Source organism: Acinonyx jubatus, chromosome D2 (genome assembly GCF_027475565.1).
Source record: "Acinonyx jubatus isolate Ajub_Pintada_27869175 chromosome D2, VMU_Ajub_asm_v1.0, whole genome shotgun sequence".
NCBI classification, from domain to species: domain Eukaryota; kingdom Metazoa; phylum Chordata; class Mammalia; order Carnivora; family Felidae; genus Acinonyx; species Acinonyx jubatus.
This window is the reverse complement of record NC_069393.1, coordinates 28678102-28699070: the sequence shown is the minus strand read 5'-3', so window position 1 is coordinate 28699070 and position 20969 is coordinate 28678102. Positions and strand designations below refer to the sequence as shown.

General features: G+C 42.3%; 2 protein-coding genes across 6 annotated transcripts in view; one reads left to right on the top strand and one right to left on the bottom strand.

The window, feature by feature from the left end:
* TET1 (tet methylcytosine dioxygenase 1) overlaps positions 1–17263 on the bottom strand; it is a 134511-nt gene extending 117248 nt beyond the window's left edge. For 2 of the 5 annotated variants that reach the window (XM_027062146.2, XM_053206880.1), the window contains exons 1-2: positions 16765–17262; positions 7236–9264 (exon numbers count right to left, since the gene is read on the bottom strand). In XM_027062146.2, coding sequence (XP_026917947.1) covers positions 7236–9143 — 1908 coding nt within the window. In that variant the 5' untranslated portion in view covers positions 9144–9264; positions 16765–17262. Of the gene's footprint in view, positions 1–7235; positions 9265–9852; positions 9994–16764 lie in introns of all 5 variants that reach the window. The other 3 variants (XM_027062145.2, XM_053206879.1, XM_027062147.2) reach the window with 3 other exon arrangements.
* LOC113600293 (translation initiation factor IF-2-like) lies at positions 15693–17145 on the top strand. Its single transcript, XM_027063056.2, has 2 exons — positions 15693–15742; positions 16356–17145. The coding sequence occupies exons 1-2, from the start codon at positions 15693–15695 to the stop codon at positions 17143–17145; spliced, it is 840 nt and encodes a 279-aa protein (XP_026918857.2).
* Positions 17264–20969: the final 3706 nt, after the last annotated feature.

The window sequence follows — 20969 nt, the reverse complement described above, 5'->3', positions numbered from 1 at the left end:
TCACCAGCCAAGAGTAAAATCCTAGATGCCTATGAATTATAAAGTTAGTGGTTTTAATTATTTGCATTTTGGACTCAGACAGTAACCTGAACTAAATTTGGCAGAAAAATAACATTTTATATTTCAGCCAAAAGATATCTCTGCGGAGACTATCTAACCACCTTGTTGACAAATAAAAACAATTCTTTGTGGGAGACAAAAATGTGATCTATGACCAAAAAAAGCAATAGTAGCTAGCTTTTTGGGAAATGGCACATGCTAAGTATATTTTAGACAAAAAAATTTTTTTAACAATTCTGTTTTTGAAATATACATTTGTTTAGGGAACTTGGGTGCCTCAGTTGGTTAAACGTAGACTCTTGATTTCGGCTCAGGTAATGATCTCATGGGTTCATGAGATAGACCCCAACATCAGGTCCTACACTGCTAGGGTGGAGACTGCTTGAGATTCTCTCTCTCCCTCTCTCTTCATCACAATAAATAAACATTAAAAAAAAAATTATCAGGGTGCCTGGGTGGCTCAGTCGATTAAGCATCTGACTTCAGCTCAGGTCATGATCTCCAAGTTCAAGAGTTCAAACCCTGTATCAGGCTCTGTGCTGACAGCTCAGAGCCTGGAGCCTGCTTAGGATTCTCTGTCTCCCTCTCTCTCTGCCCCTCCTACCAGTGCTCAGGCACACTCACACACTCTCTCTCTCTCTCAAAAATAAACAAACATTAAAAAAAAATTTTTAAAGAATAACTTAAAAAAAATAATTATCCATCTTGACTCCTTATACCACACGCAGAAGTCAATTCCCGATATACTTTACATCTAAATGTGAAAAGTTTAAAAAAGTGACTTTTTAAAATTTATTTATTTATTTTTGAGGAGGGGAGGGGCAGAAAGGGAGAGAGAATCCCAAGCAGGCTCCGCGCTGTTAGCACTGAGACTGAGGTGGGGCTCGAATGCACAAACTATGAGTTCATTTCCTGAGCCAAAATCAAGAGACAGATGCTTAACCGACTGAGCCACCCAGGAGCCCCAAATAGACAAAATTTTCTTAAACAGGACATAAAGGAAAGAAAGCATTGTTAAGTTGAACATTGAAGTTAAAATTTTCCATTCATTAAAAAGCATGATGGGGGGGGGGGGCGCCTGGGTGGCTCAGTCGGTTGAGTGTCCGAATTCAGCTCAGGTCACCATCTCACGGTTCGTGAGTTCGAGCCCCGCGTCAGGCTCTGGGCTGATGGCTCAGAGCCTGGAGCCTGCTTCCGATTCTGTGTCTTCCTCTCTCTCTGCCCCTGCCCCATTCATGCTCTGTCTCTCTCTGTCTCAAAAATAAATAAACATTAAAAAAAATTAAAAAAAAAAAAAAAGCATGATAGGGGTGCCTGGGTGGCTCAGTGGGTTGAGCGTCTGATACGATCTCAGTTTGTTTGTGAATTCGAGCCCCACATCGGGCTGACTGCTGTCAGTCTGTCAGTGCAGAGCCTGCTTCAGAGCCTCTGTTCTCTCTCTGCACCTCCCCTGATTGCACTCTCCTAAAAATAAAAATATTTCAAAAATTAAAAAAAAATTTTTTTTCTCAATAAAACATAATGGGGGTGCCTGGGTGGCACAGTAGATTAAATCCTCCAACTCTTGATCTCTGCTCAGGTCATGATCTCATCGTTCATGAATTTGAGCCCCCCAAGGGGCTCTGCACTCATGGTGCAGAGCCTGCTTGGGACTCTGTCTCTCCTTCTCTCTGCCCCTCCCCCACTTTTGTGCACACTCTCTCTTTCAAAATAAATGAATAAACTTAAAAAATTTTTTTTCAACATAATAAACTCTTAAATAAACTTTAAAAAGGCATAATAAACTCTTATAAACCAATAATGAAAAGGCAGAAAAACCAATTTAAAGATGGACAAAGACTATCTAAATGGCTAAGAAGCAACTAAAAAGTAGCTCAATTTCATTAGTTATCAAGAAAATACTATGTAGTGGTACCACTACACATCCAACAAAGTGATTAAAGAAGACAGAAAATAGCAAATGTTGACAAGGATGTGGAGCAAGTAGAACTCTCATACATGACTGATGAAGAGTCTTAATTGAACAACCACAGCTGTTGAGTAATAATGAAAGCTAAACATCTGCATAGTCTATGACCCAGCAATTCCATTCCTAGGAATATACAATAGAACACACACATATATTCACCAAAAGACATTCATGATAATGTGCACAGTAGCAGTACTGTTCATTAAGAGTAGAATGGATGAGGGGCGCCTGGGTGGCTCAGTCGGTTGAGCATCCGACTTCGGTCCGTGAGTTCAAGCCCCATGTCGGGCTCTGTGCTGGGCTCTGTGCTGACAGCATGGAGCCTGGAGCCTGCTTCGAGTCTGTGTCTCCCTCTCTCTGACCCTCCCCTGTTCATGCTCTGTCTCTCTCTGTCTCAAAAATAAATAAAAACATTAAAAAAATTTTTTTAAAAAACAGACACTTGCTAATATCATAAAAAAAAAAAAGAGTAGAATGGATGAATGTATTGTGATATAAACATACAATGGAACACCACACTGCAATAAAAATGAATAACTGTAAGCAACATTACTGAATATTAAGCAAAGAAACCAGAAACAAGAGTTTACAATTGTTGTTTGTTCCCTCGGAATGAACTTCCCTCAGAGAAGTGTTCCCTATGTTCTCCTCTGCCTCTCCAGCACTTTTGGATGGGCAGATCTATCTACTGCCAGAGTAAGGACAACATAATACATTCTTCAGGATCAGCTTTGTCAGTGATAAAAGCGACCTTTTGGAGGAGGGGAAGAGCAAGAGAGAGCAAAAAATATGAATATCAAGTAGAGGGGGAAATGTGAAATAGAATATCATCAGGGGTGTCTGGGTGGCTCAGTTGGTTGAGTGTTGGACTCTGATTTCGGCTCACATCATGATCTCACCGATCAGGGCATCCAGCCCTCTGTCAGACTCTGCAATGACAGCGCCGAGCCTACGTGGCATTCTCTCTCTCCCTCTCTCTACCCCTTCCCTGTGTGCACCCTCTCTCTATGAAAATAAATTAACATTTTTTTTAAATGTGGTTTTAAAGAATACAAACAAAATGGGGGAACCTGGCTGGCTCCATCAGTAGAGCATGAGACTCTTGATCTCAGGATTCTAAGCTTGAGCCCCAAGGTAAGTATAGAGATTACTTAAAAATAAAAATCTTGAAAAAAAGGAGGAAAATCTCTTAGAGTCGAAAGCTAAGCTCGCTAATAGATTTAGAAGAAATGATGGAAACAGAATCACTATTTGGCAGCCATCAGGCAAAACTCACTAATAAATGTAAAACTAGGGGGTAAAAGTTTGAGGGATAGCAGGATATTTACAAAGTCTCAGTCTCCCTATAAGATATTCATTAAGTATATAAAGTGAAAACTACTGACTTTACAATGGAGAATTCTGGAAGATATTACCTTAAGCAAGAGATCAAAATTAAGATCATAGGAGTGCCTGGGTGGCTCAGTAGGTTAAGCGTCCAACTTCAGCTCAGGTCTTGATCTCAGGGTTCATGAGTCTACTAAGCCCTGCATCAGGGTCTCTGCTGTCAGTGCAGAGCCTGCTTTGAATCCTCTCTCTCTCTCTCTCTCTCTCTCTCTCTCTCTCTCTCTCTCTTTCTCTCTCTGCCCTTCCCCTGCTCATGCTCTACCTCAGTCTGTCTCTCAAAATAAATAAATCTTAAAAAAAAATAAGATCATAATAGTAGGACAAACTGACATCATGTCCCACCTGATAAGAAGACATTCCTACAAAAATGTATAACCCAAACCTCATCATGAGGAAACATTAAACAGACTCAAATTACAAAATAAGTGATCTGCACTTTGTAAAAGTATCATAAAGGATGAATCCTGAGGAACTGTCCTATGACACCCCCCGAAAAAAGAGTATGTATTGTATGATTCTATTTATATCAAATTCTAGAAAATAAAAAATCTATAGTGACAAAAGATACTATTTGCCTAAACAGAAAGGGTGCAGGGAGGGGGTAGGGACTACAAAGGGGCACAAAGGAATTTTTGGAGGTGATGGCTTTTGTGCTAATAGTTGCACAGTGTATACATTATGTCATAGCTATCAAATTATATACTTTATACTCTCTCTTTTAAAAAAAAAATTTTTTTTAATGTTTACTCATTTTTGAGAGACAGAGAGAGACAGAGTATGAGAGGGGAAGGGGCAGAGAGAGAGGGAGACACAGAATCGGAAGCAAACTCCAGGCTCTGAGCTGTCAGCACAGAGCCCGACGTGGGGCTCAAACTCACGAACTGCGAGATCATGACCTGAGCTGAAGTTGGACGCTTAACCGACTGAGCCACCCAGGCACCCTCCCCTCTTTTTTAAGTTTATTTATTTTTGAGAGAGAGAGTGCGTGGGTGAAGGAGGGGAAGAGAGAGGGGGAGACAGAGAATCTCTGTGCTATCAGCAGAGACCAATGCAAGCCTGACTCAGGGCTGGAACCCACAAACCATGAGATCATGACCTGAGCCAAAATCAAGAGTCAGATGCTTAATCAACTGAGTCACCCAGGTGTCCCTGCTTTATATTGTCTTATCATTTAACTTATTTAGCACATATCACCATGCCAAGTCTAGGCAGGCACTAGAAAAACAACCTGGGGAACACACACAAATAGTTGTGGCACAGTGAGGGGTGAGTGAATGGGTGGAGTCTTGTCAGATAGGGAAAGGAAGAATGTGTACCATAAACATGGACACTGAAGTTGGAACACACATGGTGAGCTTGGGGAAATACAAGTAGCTGGATACTACTGAAACTTCAAGATTAATATGAGAAGCAGTGACAACAAACAAGACAGAGGTCAGCTGTGTCAAGATCTTGAAGATCTTGTATTTCATGCTAAGAAACTAGGCTTCACCTATACTTGGCAGGCACCAAAAGCTTTGCTCTATTTTTGTTTTGTTTTGAGTGAGATATATCACACATACAGAAGAGCACTAAATGTATTTAGGTAAGAGAATCATCAGGGATTTAGAAAGAAAACTCAGACTGTATTTAAGGAGAGGTTGTTCAACATCCTGACTTCTCTGCTAGCCAGTACACTTACAACTATATCCCCAGTGCACAACCCAGAGTTGAAGTGCAGTAAATACTTGCTGTGAGAGAGAGAACACTGAAATTGTCCCAATAAGGGATAAAGGCATCGTCTAAAGAAGTGGCTAAGAAAATGGAGAGGAAGGAGTGCTCAGATCTCATAAACAAGAAATCTAGAGGAGGGAGAGGAAGGGATCAATGATGACTGAATTTTCCATTTGGGGTGACAATGCAGACAGTAAGCCATTAAGCCAAATATGTAATGACAAAAGAGGAGCAGGTCTAGGAAAAAAGAAAACAAATTCACTTACACCTATCAGGGACAGAGTGAGTACCTTCGGCAATGATGCCATTTGGCAATCTTACAAATCAGGAACTTACGAGGGAGGTCTCTGCTGTAAGATACTGCTGCTGCTAGGTATTGTCCATGTACGTTTGTAAACCATCAGGTTGCTGGCCACTCCCACATTTGTGAAGCGACTTGAGTAAAAATTACTCATTGCAGTAAGGTTTGGAATAACAGAGTATTTTATTTATTTAAAAAATTTTTGTAACGTTTATTCAGTTTTGAGAGACAGAGTGTGAGCGGGAGAGGGGCAGAGAGAGGGAGACACAGAACCTAAAGCAGGCTCCAGGCTCTGAGCAGTCAGCACAGAGCCCGACCTGAGCTGAACTAGGATGCTTAACTGACTGAGCCACCCAGGTGCCCTTGGAATAACAGAGTATTTTAGAAACACCTTAGGGGTGCCTGGGTGGCTCAGTCGGTTAAGCGTCCAACTCTTGATTTTGGCTCAGGTCATGATTTCATGGTTCATGGATTCACAAGCCCCACATCGGGCTTTGCATAGACTGTGGAGTCTGCTTGGGATTCTCTCTCTCCCTCTCTCTCTCTGCCTCTCCCCTGCTCACTCTCGCTCTCTATCTCAAAATAAATAAATAAACATTAAAAATTTTTAAGGAAAGCAAAAATAATATGCAAACAAGGAAGGGGACAAAACATAAGAGACTCTTAAATATAGAGAACAAACAGAGGGTTGTTGGAGGGGGAGTGGGCTAAATGGGTAAGGGACATTAAGGAAGATACTTGTTGGGATGAGCACTGGGTGTTATACATGGGGGACGAATCATTGGAATCTACTCCTGAAATCATTGTTGCGCTATATGCTAACTAAGTTGGATGTAAATTAAAATATTAATTAATTAATTTAAAAAAATTTTTTTAATTTAAAGAAACACCTTAAATGCCCATCAATATATGATTGGTTAAATGTCTGATCTCTTGTTTGCAATGGGTCAAATAGAAAGTCAGCATTTTGGATAGATAAGAATGAAATAGAAAAGACTAACTTAAATTTAAGCTCACAATACTTTAAAATTAATCTCTTCTACTATACCTTTATTCACAGCAGACACAAAATAAGCATAACTTCAAGTGAGTGATCTAAAAATCATAAAACACCAAGTTGGCATGTGTTTTAAAGGTCTGAAAAGCAAGTTTAAGTATTAACCAAGTTCCATAAAAAGTCTAAGTCAACCAATACTTTTAGTGCCTTAGGTTCATCAACTGTAATAATGAGAACTAAGGTTTATGTACCACTTTAGAGTTTACAAATTCTCTTTAACTTCTGATGACCATTTAATCCTAACCACATGAGATATGTAGAGCAAGTGGAAATCACCTACCAAAAGGTGCGATGAAAGCTTTATTGTTGTTTCGCCTTCAAGGCAAATTTTCAAAATTAACGATACCGACCATTTTATTCTTTCAAAAGAAAAGAAGTTTAACTCCTCTGGTTCCTCAAGCTGCAAGGGAGTTAATGAATGTTCCACTGTTAATTTAAATTTAAGTTAAACCTGTAACTTCCAAAAAAAGACACACAACTAGCCAAAATAAGGCAAAGTGGAAATCTTTGCAAAACCATGTTTCATGTCACTGCTCTGTCTCATCAAATCCTTTAATGTAAAATTTTATGTTCTAGTTTTGTGAGACAAATTCTAAAAATAAGCTAATGTATCACTGCACAAGACATATTTCAGGTAGATCCATGCATTCTTATAGATAATATAACATTTTATCAAAGTAAAGTGTTCTGCACAAATCACTCTATGGAAGTCTTACAGGCGTCTCCCAGCCCCTGGGACGTTTACTTACCTCTGAAGGCACAATGACGGATGGTTTCTTTTTCAGTTCCTCACATTTCCTCTTCTTACAGATCTGATGGCTATTCTTTCTGTTCTTACAGTAAGTACATTCACCACAATTGGTCTTTTGCTGGCAGGGCCCACACACCCCACACCGCTTTCGTTTCTTCTTTTCCAAAGTAGGTAGCAAAGTTGTATAGGAGGAAGGGGAGGCCCTGGCAATTGAACCTGGCCTAGATACCACTGTGGTATTGATGTCAACCATGCTGGTCACGCTGATCTGGGAGCTCCCTCCTTCCAATTTGCTGGGACCAGCCTGGGAGAGTTGGGTAATGCCCTGTGAAGCATGGAAGAGTCCTCTCTCAGGGGCTAAGGTGAATGCCTGAGTGTTAGCTGGCAGAAAGCTTATATGAACCTGCTTCTGATTTTCTATATTGCTAATAGTCATCACAGGAGGTACCGAACTTATCTCAGAGTTTAATGATGGCTGAGGAGTGTGACCTGAGCCCAAAGGCAAAATCTGCATTGCTCCCTGGACCTCAAGCCCATATGAAACAGTGCTCTGGGGCTCAGGCCATTCTGGGAGAACACTATAGGTAGCAATTGGGTTTAGCGGAGCAGGAACAAAGATAGGTGGGTCTGAGGCAGTACCGCCACCCATCCCAAGGATTTGTTGGTCTAGGATAGCACCAAAGACCTCTCCTTGGACTGGAATAGCACCAGGAATCTCTGGTGGGGCTGGAGTCTCATCCAGAGCCTCTCTGTGTACTGGGTTAGCACCAGGAACTTCCCATTGATGTGGGACAGCACTAAAAGCCTGTCCTAGGACAGGGGTGGTATCAGGAATTGCCTGTTGATCTGGGGTAGCTTTGAGTACCTCTTGATTATCTGGTTTAGCACCAAGCGTTTCTTGTTCAGAGCTTGCCAAGAGGAGTTTTATTAATGAGGTAGGATATATTGACCCACCAATGGACAAACAGTTTCTAAGGTCCAATTCAGGTATAACCTTATTAAAGCTGGAGGTGGGGTAGCAATCATGTTCACTTTTGATAGGATCCAGGTAAGAATCAGATAGCTTAAGAGATTCTACTCGTGAACCCAAATCTTCTAACTGAATGCTGGAGTTTCCTTCGTAAGTAACCTTGAGGGCTGCTCTTTGGAGCAAAGGAGCACACAGAGTGTCCTGAGCAAACATTCTAGGGGAATCACTTGTATCAGTCAATGTCTCTTTAGAGAATAGTCCTTCACCACCATGTGTCCCTTCCAATGACCCAGAAGGGATCTCTACTGCAGGACCACTGTGAGTGGAGATATTTATTTTGGTATCCTCCACCTTTTGGGACCAAGACTGGGTTGTCTCTTGGCTCTCACCTTCAATTAAAGATGCATTTTGTACACCAATTAGATTCTCTGTATCAGGAGCAATTAGGGGAACTTGGGTTGGAATTGAATCATTTTCTGAGTGTTTCACTCCTTTGTCAGTAACTACATTACAATCACATTCATGTTGCTTTTCTAAATGCTTAGCAGGTGGAATTTTCTTAGGTTTGGCTATGATCACTGGAGGTTGGGAGAGTCGTCTGCTAAGAGAGGTACTTCGGAGAGCCATTGTAAACCCATTGCAAGTTAAGGATTCTGGGTTCTGAAAAAGAACCTCAGTCCTATCCAAATTCATTCGTGCCGCTCCAGCTCTTGTCAGAAGGCTTCTGACTGGCATAGGTGTTTTGGGTTCTATTTTTTTCTTAACATCTCTTTCTTGAATTAATTGCTTTACTCCTTTTCCAGGGCTCACAGTCTTGACTGATGCCACATTTTTATTGGCTAGCTTAGATGTCTTCTTCAGTTGGCTGCTTTTCTTTCTGTTTAGATCTTCCCTCCTGATTAGTCTGGAAGGCCTTGCATGGCGGGATCGAGACATAGCTACAGAGTAGGAATAAATGAAAGGGCACAGGGAACAGAGTCATTGGTCCTTTGGAAAGTCTCGCCTCTGAGGAGAATCTGAATGTACCATGGTTGAGTTCAGCCCACAAAATTTTGGTCTGAAATAACAAAAAAAAAACATTGGAAGTGAGTCTTTTTCCTATGTATTCTCCCATTCGAAATAAAATACTAACAATTATTAATCAAAATTGGGAATGAGAACGTTTACTGCAAAAGAAAAATATAATAAACACAGAAGATACTAACATATCCTTTAAACCCCAGATTCACAAATAAAGCTCCTTTAATTACTGTGACAAATGATTTAGCTGATGAAGTTCTACGAACAGGGTAAGCATGTGGGTTATTCTACATTAGAAACCACAATTGTTGTAGGTACATGTAGTTTAAAGATCAAATCCCAATCTTTACAAATTTTGGATACTTAAAAAATTATCTGTTAATCTTTCCTCAGCATATCACCACACAAGATGAGGTATCATCTGGTAAAACCAGAGAAGTTTATATAATTCAAGAAACTCTACTTGGAGATCTAGTAATATTAATACCACATTCCAATTAATAATCTACAAATTTTAAGCTTTACACATGCACACAAAAATGGCATAAAATCTTAGGAGTTAGTATTGACAGATTAGGTTACAGATAAGACTCACGGGTCCAACAAATATCTGTTGAGTACCTACTATGTATAAGGAAGGCATTGTGGTGGGCACTGCCCACACCCAGAAATGAGGTCCCTCTTTTCTCTTTCACCCGACTTAATCCAAAGACTGCTGGTTCTAAATCCCTTCTACCAAGGATCCCAAAAGTCTCATGATGAATGCCTAGGCAAGGAAATTGGAAATAAAGAGAAAATGAGATAATTAGAACAGTAAAGCATACTAGGCAAGCAACTATTATTTGAAAGGTAAGCAAGAAAAAGGAGAAAATGAAAGGGGACTAAGAGCTACCACTGTCTTTTGGTCTCCTTTGATTGCTTACCCTAACCCAAAATAAGACCAAACTATGAGCAAGAATGAAGCTCACCATACAAGATGTATCAGTCTATTCCCTAAAGATCACAGAATCAAGAGTGGGACAGCTGGGTTGGTGAGGATTCTTTAACAGTTAACATGTTGTTGGATTTGTAAGAAAATATGTTGTAGGAGAATAGTTACCAAAAACTTGGTCTGCAACCAAGTGATCAACAGTCTGTGGCAAAATCAGGGGCAAAAAGGGCAGTATAAAGTTTTTCCATAAAGTTGAATTTATTCATTTTAGACAACTCTTCCTTACTCTGAAATGCCTCCCTGTTTTCTCTCATTAAAATGTCCTTTCTTTTAGAAAAGTAAAAGTCCTTTATTTTTTTGAAAAGGTAGGGATAGATTTATTTTATAATGTTATTACTTGGCCAAGTAAAAACTTGACAGCCCTCTATCATTCTCAAGCTGTGCATTTGTTTTTGTTGCACTGATCTGATCCAGGTAATCCTGGGACACACTGGTGGGTTTAGTGGCTAGAGAGGAGATGTGCCCCATCAGAAAGCTGCGAGTTTGAATTTGTGATCACCTGCTAGTTCCTTCCACATCCTATTTAACTGAATCAAGGTTTCTACATCTGAACTGAGGTCGTTTTGAGGTATCATTGGGCTCCTACAGGAAAAGCTTATGTGAGGTTGAGGAGGGAGCGGGGAAGGTAGGGGAAGGACTTTGGAAATAGGCAGACTTGGGTTCAGTTTCCAGCTCAGAAACATTACTAGCCATGTGATTCTGATAAATTCTTCAGTCTCTCTATACCTCAGTTTCCTCATGTGTAATAGAATAGGAAGCATAATAGTACTGACCTCACTGGGTTACCATGAGAATAAAATGAGATGAGTTGTATAAACACTTAGCATAGTGCTGGCATATACTTAGGTGTTTAATAATAAATGGGAACTTAAAAAAATAAAGGCTGCTTATAACTCCAAAAAACAAAAAAAGAGAGATAAGCTAAATGGTTATCATTATGGAATCAGTTTAACCCAGTCTGCCATACACTGCAAAACAAGATTTAGTTCTTCTGTTTCTGTTATCACCTAACACATAGTAAGCTACACACTGCAATAAAAGACCCCAGAGCACTCATTGAGTTAAAGTCAAAGCATTGTGCCTTTAGGATTTTTCTCGGGGCGCCTGGGTGGCTCAGTTGGTTAAGCGTCCGACTTTGGCTCAGGTCATGATCTCATGGTTTGTGGGTTTGAGCCCCATGTCGGGCTCTGTGCTGACAGCTCAGAGCCTGGAGCCTGCTTCAGATTCTGGGTCTCCCTCTCTCTCTGACCCTCCCCCATTCATGCTCTGTCTCTCTCTGTTTCAAAAATTAATAAACATTAAAAAAAAAATTAAGATATTTTTCTCTCTGTGCCCCTCCTGCGCTCTCTATCTCTCAAAATAAATAAGTAAACTTTAAAAAGAAATAATGATAGCCTTTTTGTTTCTTATTTTTTTTAAGATTTTATTTTTAAGAAATCTCTACACCCAGTGTGGGGCTCAAACTCACAACCTTGAGATCAAGAGTCAGAAGCTCCACCAACTGAGCCAGCCAGGCACCCCAAGACAGATTTTTGATTTTTTACTTAATTTTTCCCCCAAGACAGACTTTTTAATTATTTTATTTTTTAATGTTTATTTAATTTATTTTTGAGAGACAGATATTGAGTGAGCATGAGCGGGAGAGAGAGAGAGAGAGAGGAAGACAGAGAGTCCAATGCAGTCTCAAAGCCATCAGTGCAGAGTCCATGAGGGGCTTGGGGCTTGAACTCACAAACTGAGAGATCATGACCTCAGCTAAGGATGGCCAACTGAGCCACTCAGGCAAGTGCCCCGTCCCCACCTCAAGACAGACTTTTTAAATGGGCAGTGATAACATTAACTACAAGAAAAATAAGTTTGATAAATGTGTGCTAAATACAAACACTAGACTGGAGAATGCTGGAGTTCTTGGTATCTAAACTTACTGCTTTCCCCCTTTAAAAAAAAAAAAGGTTTTTGGCTTGCACTAATTTTTTGGCTGTGAAAAACTGTTAGATATTTTCTCCAAAGACCATTGCTTTTTGTACCAGTATTTTTAGAAAACAAAAGACATTCCAATTCTAATCTCCAGAAAGTCAGCAGTCTTTATAAGGATGTTTTTTCAGATAGCAAAAAGCAGTCCTTTCCATTCTTTAGAAATTCAACAATATCAGTATAAGCTTGCTTTATCTCTTGTATCAAGATTGCATTTCTAAAAAATTATTAGGAGCATATAATCTAGGTATTGCAATAGGCCACGAAAATTAAAATTCACGTTATGTAGGCAAGTAATCTGGATATACCAGAAGGTGTCATGGGATCTGCCTTTGAAAGTAGTTTATAAATTGATCTCAGCCTCATATATTCTTTTATATTTTTAAATTAAAGTGCTTTAGAAATTCAGCCTTGTAATTAAGATAATGTTTACCATTCAAACCTTATCTCCTGAAAAAGAGCCTGCCAAGGAAATGGAAAAGGTATGAGCAACATGGATTGGGAAGATGTGGTCTCTTTAAATGGTAACAGCCTTTTTATGAGATCGTGAAAGAGGCCAATGACCCCTGAAAAACCCAACTGCAGGGGAGAAACCACTGGGTACCACCCAGCCAAAGAAATAGACAATCAGAAACAAAATAAGGGCTCCCACAAGATCCTAATTTTATCACCCAAGGCTCCAATGATGAAATGTGACCTTCTTTTGTGATAAACTAAGTTATCCCCAGGGCTGAACTCTGGGAGGAGAGGCAACAAGCTTTTTTTGAAATTGTGGGGGGAAAAAACAATGCAGTCCATTCTATTAAATAGGTTCCTATTTAAATATGAAGTTATCCCCACAGATCTCCTGAAAATTATTTTCCTTGTTAACCTGTACACATTATTAAATGCTCCATTTCCCCCTTTTTTGTTACTTTTATTTATTATAGAGTACTTAAGTCCTACAAAAAGGTATATTTACAACCAAAAAGTAATTCCACTTACATTTTTCATTTCTGATGAAAATTGACGTTTCAATATTTCTCAAAATCAATTTTATTCTACCCTAGAATATACTGAAGAGTTCTGAGTGCTACAGAGATAGATATAGGATAACACGATCAGAGCAGAAAATAAGAGAATAGTGTCTCTGTTATTAAATACAGATCATAGGTCCTAATTATTTGCAATTGATACTATTCTGTGGGTTCTTATTTTCCTGGAAGAGAAAACAAAATGAAACAAGCAAACAAAACTCCCAACAATTGTGAGATATAAAACATTAGTTAACAAATCTTTTCACCACAGGCCACCACAAATAAAAATTCTTTTTACTAAAATATCCTTCTGATGTAGAGGACTAGAGCAGTAGGAGATTCAAGAGGCCAACACATAATTTGAAACATGAAAAGACATGATGCCAACCTAAAGTAGAGAGTATAAGGTTAAAGACAGAGGGAAGAGGTGGCAGGAGCAGGCAATAAATATTTGACTGTCTAAGGATTGACTAATTATTCACAAATAACTTAAACTTAACCTAACCAAACTGGTGAGCAAATAGGATCAGGTATTTTCCTCAATATTATTTGAGCTTACTAAGTACTCAATCTTTCCCTACAGAGGGCCTTTTTTATAATTACTGAAGTAATTCCCTGGTCTAGAAAATAAAAAAGTGACTTCATGAACTATGTCAGTTGTCTGTAAAGGACAATATTGACAACAGCACCATGTCAGAAAATTCTCTCCCACCTCCATCCCTCCTCCTTCTCCTGGATCTCCCAAAGTCCCTTGGGCAGGAAGTGGCTGAACTGATGTAACCATCCAGCCCGCATGTCAATTTAAAATTATATTGCAACCCTTCCCACTACCAGCAGTGGCCAAAAAAGTGGTGAGTATTTGCATTCATATGGCTGGAGGCAAAAGAAGCTCTGATTTCAGAGTCACTCCATTCAGCTCCTTAGAATGTAAAGGCTACTGCACTTGACTGAGAAATACAAGACTTACAACATTTCTTTTAAAAGGCACCACCTGACTTAGTTTCCTCCAGCAACTAAGTTCTACATCTAAAGGAAGAGGAGGTGGGCGGGCGGCTTGCAGTTCCTAGATAGTCTTCTACCACAGGAAGTGTGAGAGCCCTCTGCACAAGGAAAGGCTGTTCAAGGAAACTCACTAGAATGCCAGCAGATTTAGTCAAAGGCTCCTTCCATATGTAAAACACCCCTGCTGCCCTGCAGAGAGCAAGAAAAAAAAGGCCTAAGAGAGCCACAGAAAAGGGAAGGGAGAAGTTAAAATGGAGATGGAAGGATTCTTCCAAAAACAAGAAAAGTATAAAACACACTGGGAATAGTAAAAAGCATAAGAAGGAAGAAAATGTCTAAAGGGGAAGGGGGAGTGGGCGAAAAACTAAGGGGAAGACTTTTGTAGTAATAAAGCTAGAATGTAAAAAAGATAACTGGGATCAAAACTCTGAAGCCTAAAGGTAAAAAGACCTAGGGGAGAGAAAAAAGAAATTTAATTGTGCAGGGAAAGAAAAATAGATGCAAAGAGAGAGTGGGGGAGGGGATGGACAAACCAGATAAAGAAGATTGGAGAGGGAAGAGAAACAAAGAGCAGAAACTGGTGATCCAAACCTCAGACCCATCAATTCTGGAAAACCAGAGCTGAGTGCCATAGTTAATTCTCATTATAATGGTAAGTGATGGTCGCAGAGTTGTAAATCTGAGCTACTAATCTGTGCAAAGAGAAAGGGACAGTGTGTGCTAATAACTCCAGAATATCTTGATTCTGAAGTTTAACCGAAATCATAACCTGGCTTTAAACACTGTCGGAGGCTGACAACCAACCTATTTAAGATCCCTTACTTGGGGAGGGAAGTGTAACCCAAAACTGGTAAAATCAGGAAACACGCCCAAAATCACGGTGCCGAAGTCTTTCAGTTCTTGGAAATAATACGGACTAATCTCCAAGCATCTCCTTATCTATGCACCTATCTGGTGCACCACCCTTGTTTAATTGTAGTCATACGTTCCTGATATGCTCTAAATAATTCTTGCCCTAACTGGTTAACAAGCCCCAAATACATGAGTATAGATGCATATATATTTGGCATCTTGGGCCTTAAGAAACCATCGTCTTTATTTTACTTCATATCGTCGGAGGGGGAGGAGAAGGGAAGGTGAGCACATTTCGTTCAGGGCAGACCTGAGGCTGCTACCCTACAGCGCCGCCCTTCAATTCATCCCGGTGCGGTGCGCAGCGCACCCGGCGGACACTAGACCGTGCACCTTATCTTTAACTCGCTTAAGTCTCGAAGCACTTAACCTTTATCTCTTCATAAGCTATAACCATTACGTATTGTGCAGCTCATTTGGTGCCCGAGAGTGGAACCGGGGAGAAGTGGCCCAGGGGTGACCTATGCAAAATGGTTAATTTGGGAAAATGACGAGTTGGGGGCGGGGGAAAGACTCCTAATCCAAGCAATTTTTGTTCTTGGTGATATATTCATTTTTATTGGGTCAGAAATGCGCAATTTGGGTTCCCCATTCACGTGGAAGGCTGCTGGGGCGGGTCGGTAACCTCCTGACCACTTTTAGTGGAACTATACGGACTGCAAGTAGCCCTTCCAGAAGCTCTATCAGTTGAGGGTGTGGGTGAGAAGCAGGGCCGGGAAGGGAGGAAGAGAGGAGAGGGGGAGAGGGAGAGAGATCCAGCCCCGTCCCTCCACGACACGTGAAGTGCCTGCGGCCCTGGCCGGGACTCGGCCCCTCCCGGACGGCACCGCTGGTCGGAGGCACCCAGCTCTGCGCACCTCCCACCCCGGGGGCCAGCGCCCCGGACCCTGCGGGTGGGACTGACCAGACCGCAACGCCAGCGCGCTCCGCAACCCGGTGGCGCCCAAAAGAGGTTTTCAAAAGCCATTTTGACAGAACACTAATTCTACTCCCTATTCCCTACTTCCCGGATCGCTGTAACTCCAGGTCACCTCGGGTCAGACTCTAAAGTTTCATCTATGAAGTCCCTTCCCCGAAATGCTCAGGGAGGGAAGTGCCAAAAGTTTCCCAAAGAAATCTGTCCCCTACACAAGCATGGGGGAGGGAGAAACTCTGTTTGGGGGTGCGCTTGATTGTGCGCCAGGACGGGCTCCTCACCCGCAACTTGCCCTAACTCTGCCTTCTCACCTTAAGGAGCCAGACCTGCGACTCTCCTACGAGGCGCATCAGTCTCCGGCACTTTCAGAGATCCCCGCAGGCACACTTGCCCTCCCCCAAGCCCGGTTTGCGGCGGCGCCCGGGGTCCGAGCCCGCGGCGCCCCCGCCCCGCTCCCCTAGTCCAGCGCCGCAGCTGGGCCTCCGGGGCCGGCGGCCGCGTCCTCCGGCCGGGAGCATTGTTTACCACCCGCAACAAAAGCGCCCCAAGCGGCTCGGGGCAGGGGGTCGCCGCGGGGAGTGGGCCCACCCTAGCGGACCCGGAGGACCTGCGGACGCCGAGCTCCGGCCCTCACCCAGCCCTAGCCGAGTACCGCCTCTCGCACCCCCTTCCGGCCTCGATGTGAGGGTCCCTGCAACCCTGCCCTCTGCCCCAGCCCCAACTCACCACTGGCCGGCGCCGGCTCCGAGGGCAGCGCGCGTGCCCCAGGCTCCAAGCCCGCACCAGCCCTCGGGTAAACTTTCCAACTCGCGCTGGTCCCCACAACTTGAGAGCCCAGAGTCTCGGCGGGCACGAGGGGCGCGAGCGGGCCCCGGGCGGACACCTACCGGCTGCCTGGCAGGGTCAGGGCCCGAGACCCTGGGGTGGGCGGCAGCTTCCCAAAGGTCCACAGAGGAGAAGCAGGTAGAGTTGCATGACTGGGGCGGGGCAGGGGGTTGTCCCAGGGGGCAGACCCGGGAGCCGAGGGGCCGGCGGCTGCGCGCACAAAGCAGTGCGGGAGCGGATTGCGCTGCCACTCCCCGCCAGGTCAGCCCCCCGGAGCAGTAGTGTCTCCCCAGGACAGACCTCTGGGAGTGAAGCAGGGGCTCTGCCTTTGCTGGACCCTGCACCGCTGAGCGAGAGTCAAAACGCGAGCTGGATTTCCCCAAACTGGAGCTGGACTCCCCTCTCGACCCTTACCCCTCCCCTTAGCCCTCCTCTCTCTTAACACCTTTGTGTGGGGTGTGTGTGTGTGTGTGTGTGTGTGTGTGTGTGTGTGTGTGAGTGATGTCAAAGGAGAGTATTGGATAGGGAGAGAGGTGTTAAGGTTTTCTTGTCATTATCTTTTTTCGGAGGAGTTCTTGGGCTGAGAGAAAAATTTTAGGGTTTCTAAATTGAATGTTTATAGATAGATCAAGGGAGTGTCAGATCAGAGATGACACAACTGAGCAATATCTGGGTTGCAGACAATGGTAAACTGCCCTCAACACTAAAGAGAGACCAGAGGACAGTTGTGTTTCCTTGACTCAACACTTGATGTCTGCAGATGTCATAACATTTTTTGTTAGCTATCTGGCCTTATATGTTGAGGGTGGTCATATTCACTTTATGGATGAAAAATTGAAAGCATCGGAAGAAGTAAGTTTTCAGCATTAAAAAGAATAACCAAGTGGCATTACGCCAAAATTAAGACTCAGTGGGGCATTGGAATTTCTCCCTAAATGTTTGATGGCTGTTGCTTCTTCCAGCAGTCAGTCATTACACAGACAAGGGAATCCAGATCTTTCATGGGCTCACCATGGTAAGGAAAATGCTGTTCATGGAACTATCTTTCCTCCCAGGTCAAACTTCAACCGAAGAGAAAGATTCATTCTGTCATTGCGTTCAACACCATTCTACCCCCATTCTGCACATAATTTGTATTCTTGTTATACTTGCTTTAATAAGCGTAACCAGATTGTTCTTTTGAGATAGATTCCTAAACTTTCAACATTTCTCACTGATTGATTCATTCAAATTTATTCTTCAGCCAGGATATAGGTATACAGAGATGAATAAAAATTGCCTCTTGCCCAGGAAGAACACACATTCTGGGTTGGCAAGCAGAGCAAATGAACACTACAGTGTTTTCAGTGCTACAGTCAGATAAATACGTTAGTTGGAGGAAATTTAAAATGTGGCTTTTAAAATAGATCTTAGGGGCGCCCAGGTGGCTCAGTCGGTTAAGCAGCCGACTTCGGCTCAGGTCATGATCTCGCGGTCCGTGAGTTCGAGCCCTGCATCGGGCTCTGTGCTGACAGCTCAGAACCTGGAGCCTGTTTTGGATTCTGTGTCTCCTCTCTCTCTGACCCTCCCCTGTTCATGCTCTCTCTCTCTCTCTCTCTGTCTCAAAAATAAATAAACGTTAAAAAAAATTTTTTTTTAAATAAAATAAATGTTATCTTCAAAAACGGACTCTTTTCAATGTTTAAAAAAACCTAATTATTAATACCTTGTCAAAAACAATCTCCTAGGACTTAGATGAAAAGAATGTTGGGAGAGTTTGACTCATAACTTAATCTCTGTAAAGAACAAAAAAGAAAGAACATTTGAAAAAGAAGAACAAAGGGGAAAAGATTATCATGAAGAAGCAATATCCTGGCATTTGTCAGTTAACTGAAATGAGTATCTTTAAAAAGTATTGAGGCGCCCCTGGGTGGCTTAGTCCTATAAGCAGCCAACCTTGTCTCAGGTCATGATCTGGCCATTCATGAGTTCAAGCTCTGCTTAGGGCTCTGTGGTGACAGTTCAGAGCCTGGAGCCTGCTTTGTATTCTGTGTCTCCCTCTCTCTCTGCCTCTACCCTGCTCGCACTCTGTCTCTATCTCTTAAAAAATTTTCAAAATAATAAAAATAAAAACTATTGAAATGGGGACCTGGGTGCCTCAGTCTGTTAAACGTCTGACTCTTGATTTTGGCTCATCTCACAGACATGATCTCATGGTTCTGATCTCAGAGTCATGATCTCAAGGTTTGTGAGTTCAAGCTCTGCATAGGGCTCTACACTGACAGTGTGGTGCCTGCTTGGGATTTTCTCTCTCTCCCTCTCCTTCTGCCCCCTCCCCCATGAGCTTGCTCTCTCTCCCTCTCTCTCTCTCTCTCTCTCTCTCTTTCTCTTTCTCTCAAAATAAATAAACATTAAAAAATTTTTAAGTATTGAAATGGGAAAATCACACAAAGATGTAGAAAAATATCCATGGTAACACTCATTCTTTTCATTCCGTAAATGTTAGTTGAACCTGTACTATGTGCCAGGCACAGTTCTAAATCTAGGGAAGCAGCAGTGAGCAAAATGAAACCTCTGTCCTTGTGAAGCTTGCATTCCATCATGGAGTGGGGTTGGGGCCGAAAATGAAGAAGTCAAATAAGCAAAATATATATAGTGCATCAGATGGTCATAGTCAGAGGGAGTGGGAGAAAAACAGGCAAGGGGACAGGAAGTGATGAGGAAAGCTGCAATTTAAAAAATATTTTAACATTTATTTATTTTTTTTAATTTTTTTTCAACGTTTATTTATTTATTTTTGGGACAGAGAGAGACAGAGCATGAACAGGGGAGGGGCAGAGAGAGAGGGAGACACAGAATCGGAAACACGCTCCAGGCTCTGAGCCATCAGCCCATAGCCCGACGCGGGGCTGGAACTCACGGACCGCGAGATCGTGACCTGGCTGAAGTCGGACGCTTAACCGACTGCGCCACCCAGGTGCCCCTAACATTTATTTATTTATGAGACAGAGAGAGACAGAGCATGAACAGGGGAGGGTCAGAGAGAGAGAGACACAGAATCTGAAACAGGCTCCAGGCTCTGAACTGTCAGCCCAGAGCCCGACGCAGGGCTCAAACTCACGGACCGCCAGATCGTGACCTGAGCCAAAGTCGGCCGCTTAACCAACTGAGCCACCCAGGCGCCCCAAAGCTGCAATTTTAAATACAGCAGTAAGCTCATAGAGTCGGTCCGAAAAAGATAAGGGAGGGAGCTGGGGGGGGGGGGGGGGTTATGTGTAAGGAAAGAACAAGTGCAAAGGTCCTGAAGGTGGGATTGTTTTTGTGGAAATACAATAGTTTTCACTGTGTTTCACAACAGGAAGACATTGGAAACTCTATGTGCCTGTCAGAAAAAAAGTATAGATCACTCCCATTGGCCAAGTCTGGGATAATTTTGAATTTGGAAAAGAGATTTCCTCTGGAAAAACAAATTTGGGAGACATCAGCATGTAGATGATATTTACAGCCACTCTGGTATCTGAGTCTTAACATCTCACTGAACAACATCAGTCAATCTGATCCTATCCAAAAGGTGTCTGGGGGCACCTGGGTGGCTCAGTCAGTTAAGCGTCTGACTCTTGGTTTAGGCTCAGGCCATGATCTCATGGTTTCATGAGTTCAAGCTCTGACTCAGACTCTGTGCGGACAGCGCAGATCCTGCTTGGAATTCTCTCTCCCTCCCTCTTTCTCTGCCTATCCCTTGCTCACGCTGTCTCTGTCTCTCTCAAAAATTAAATAAACTTAAAAATATATATATTTAAAAAAAGAAAGAAAAGGGGTCTGATTTGATATTTTCATAGAAACTGAAAGGTTGAACAATACATGAGGAACTAGACAGTAATATGAAATGTCTACTCAAGGAGAAGAAAAGGAAGTGAAATTCTTTCCAGAACTCATTATCAAGGAATAAATGTTTAAGCAGTTTCCCACTTTCCTTACAGCTACCTCACCTTATTCTTCCTTAATAACAAAGCAAGAATTCCTGTCTTATTCCAATCATCTCTCTAGAAAAGAGATTTATTTACACATATGTGGGTCCTGGAACTGTGTTGATTTAACTTCCTAAAGATATAACTAATTTCGTCTTA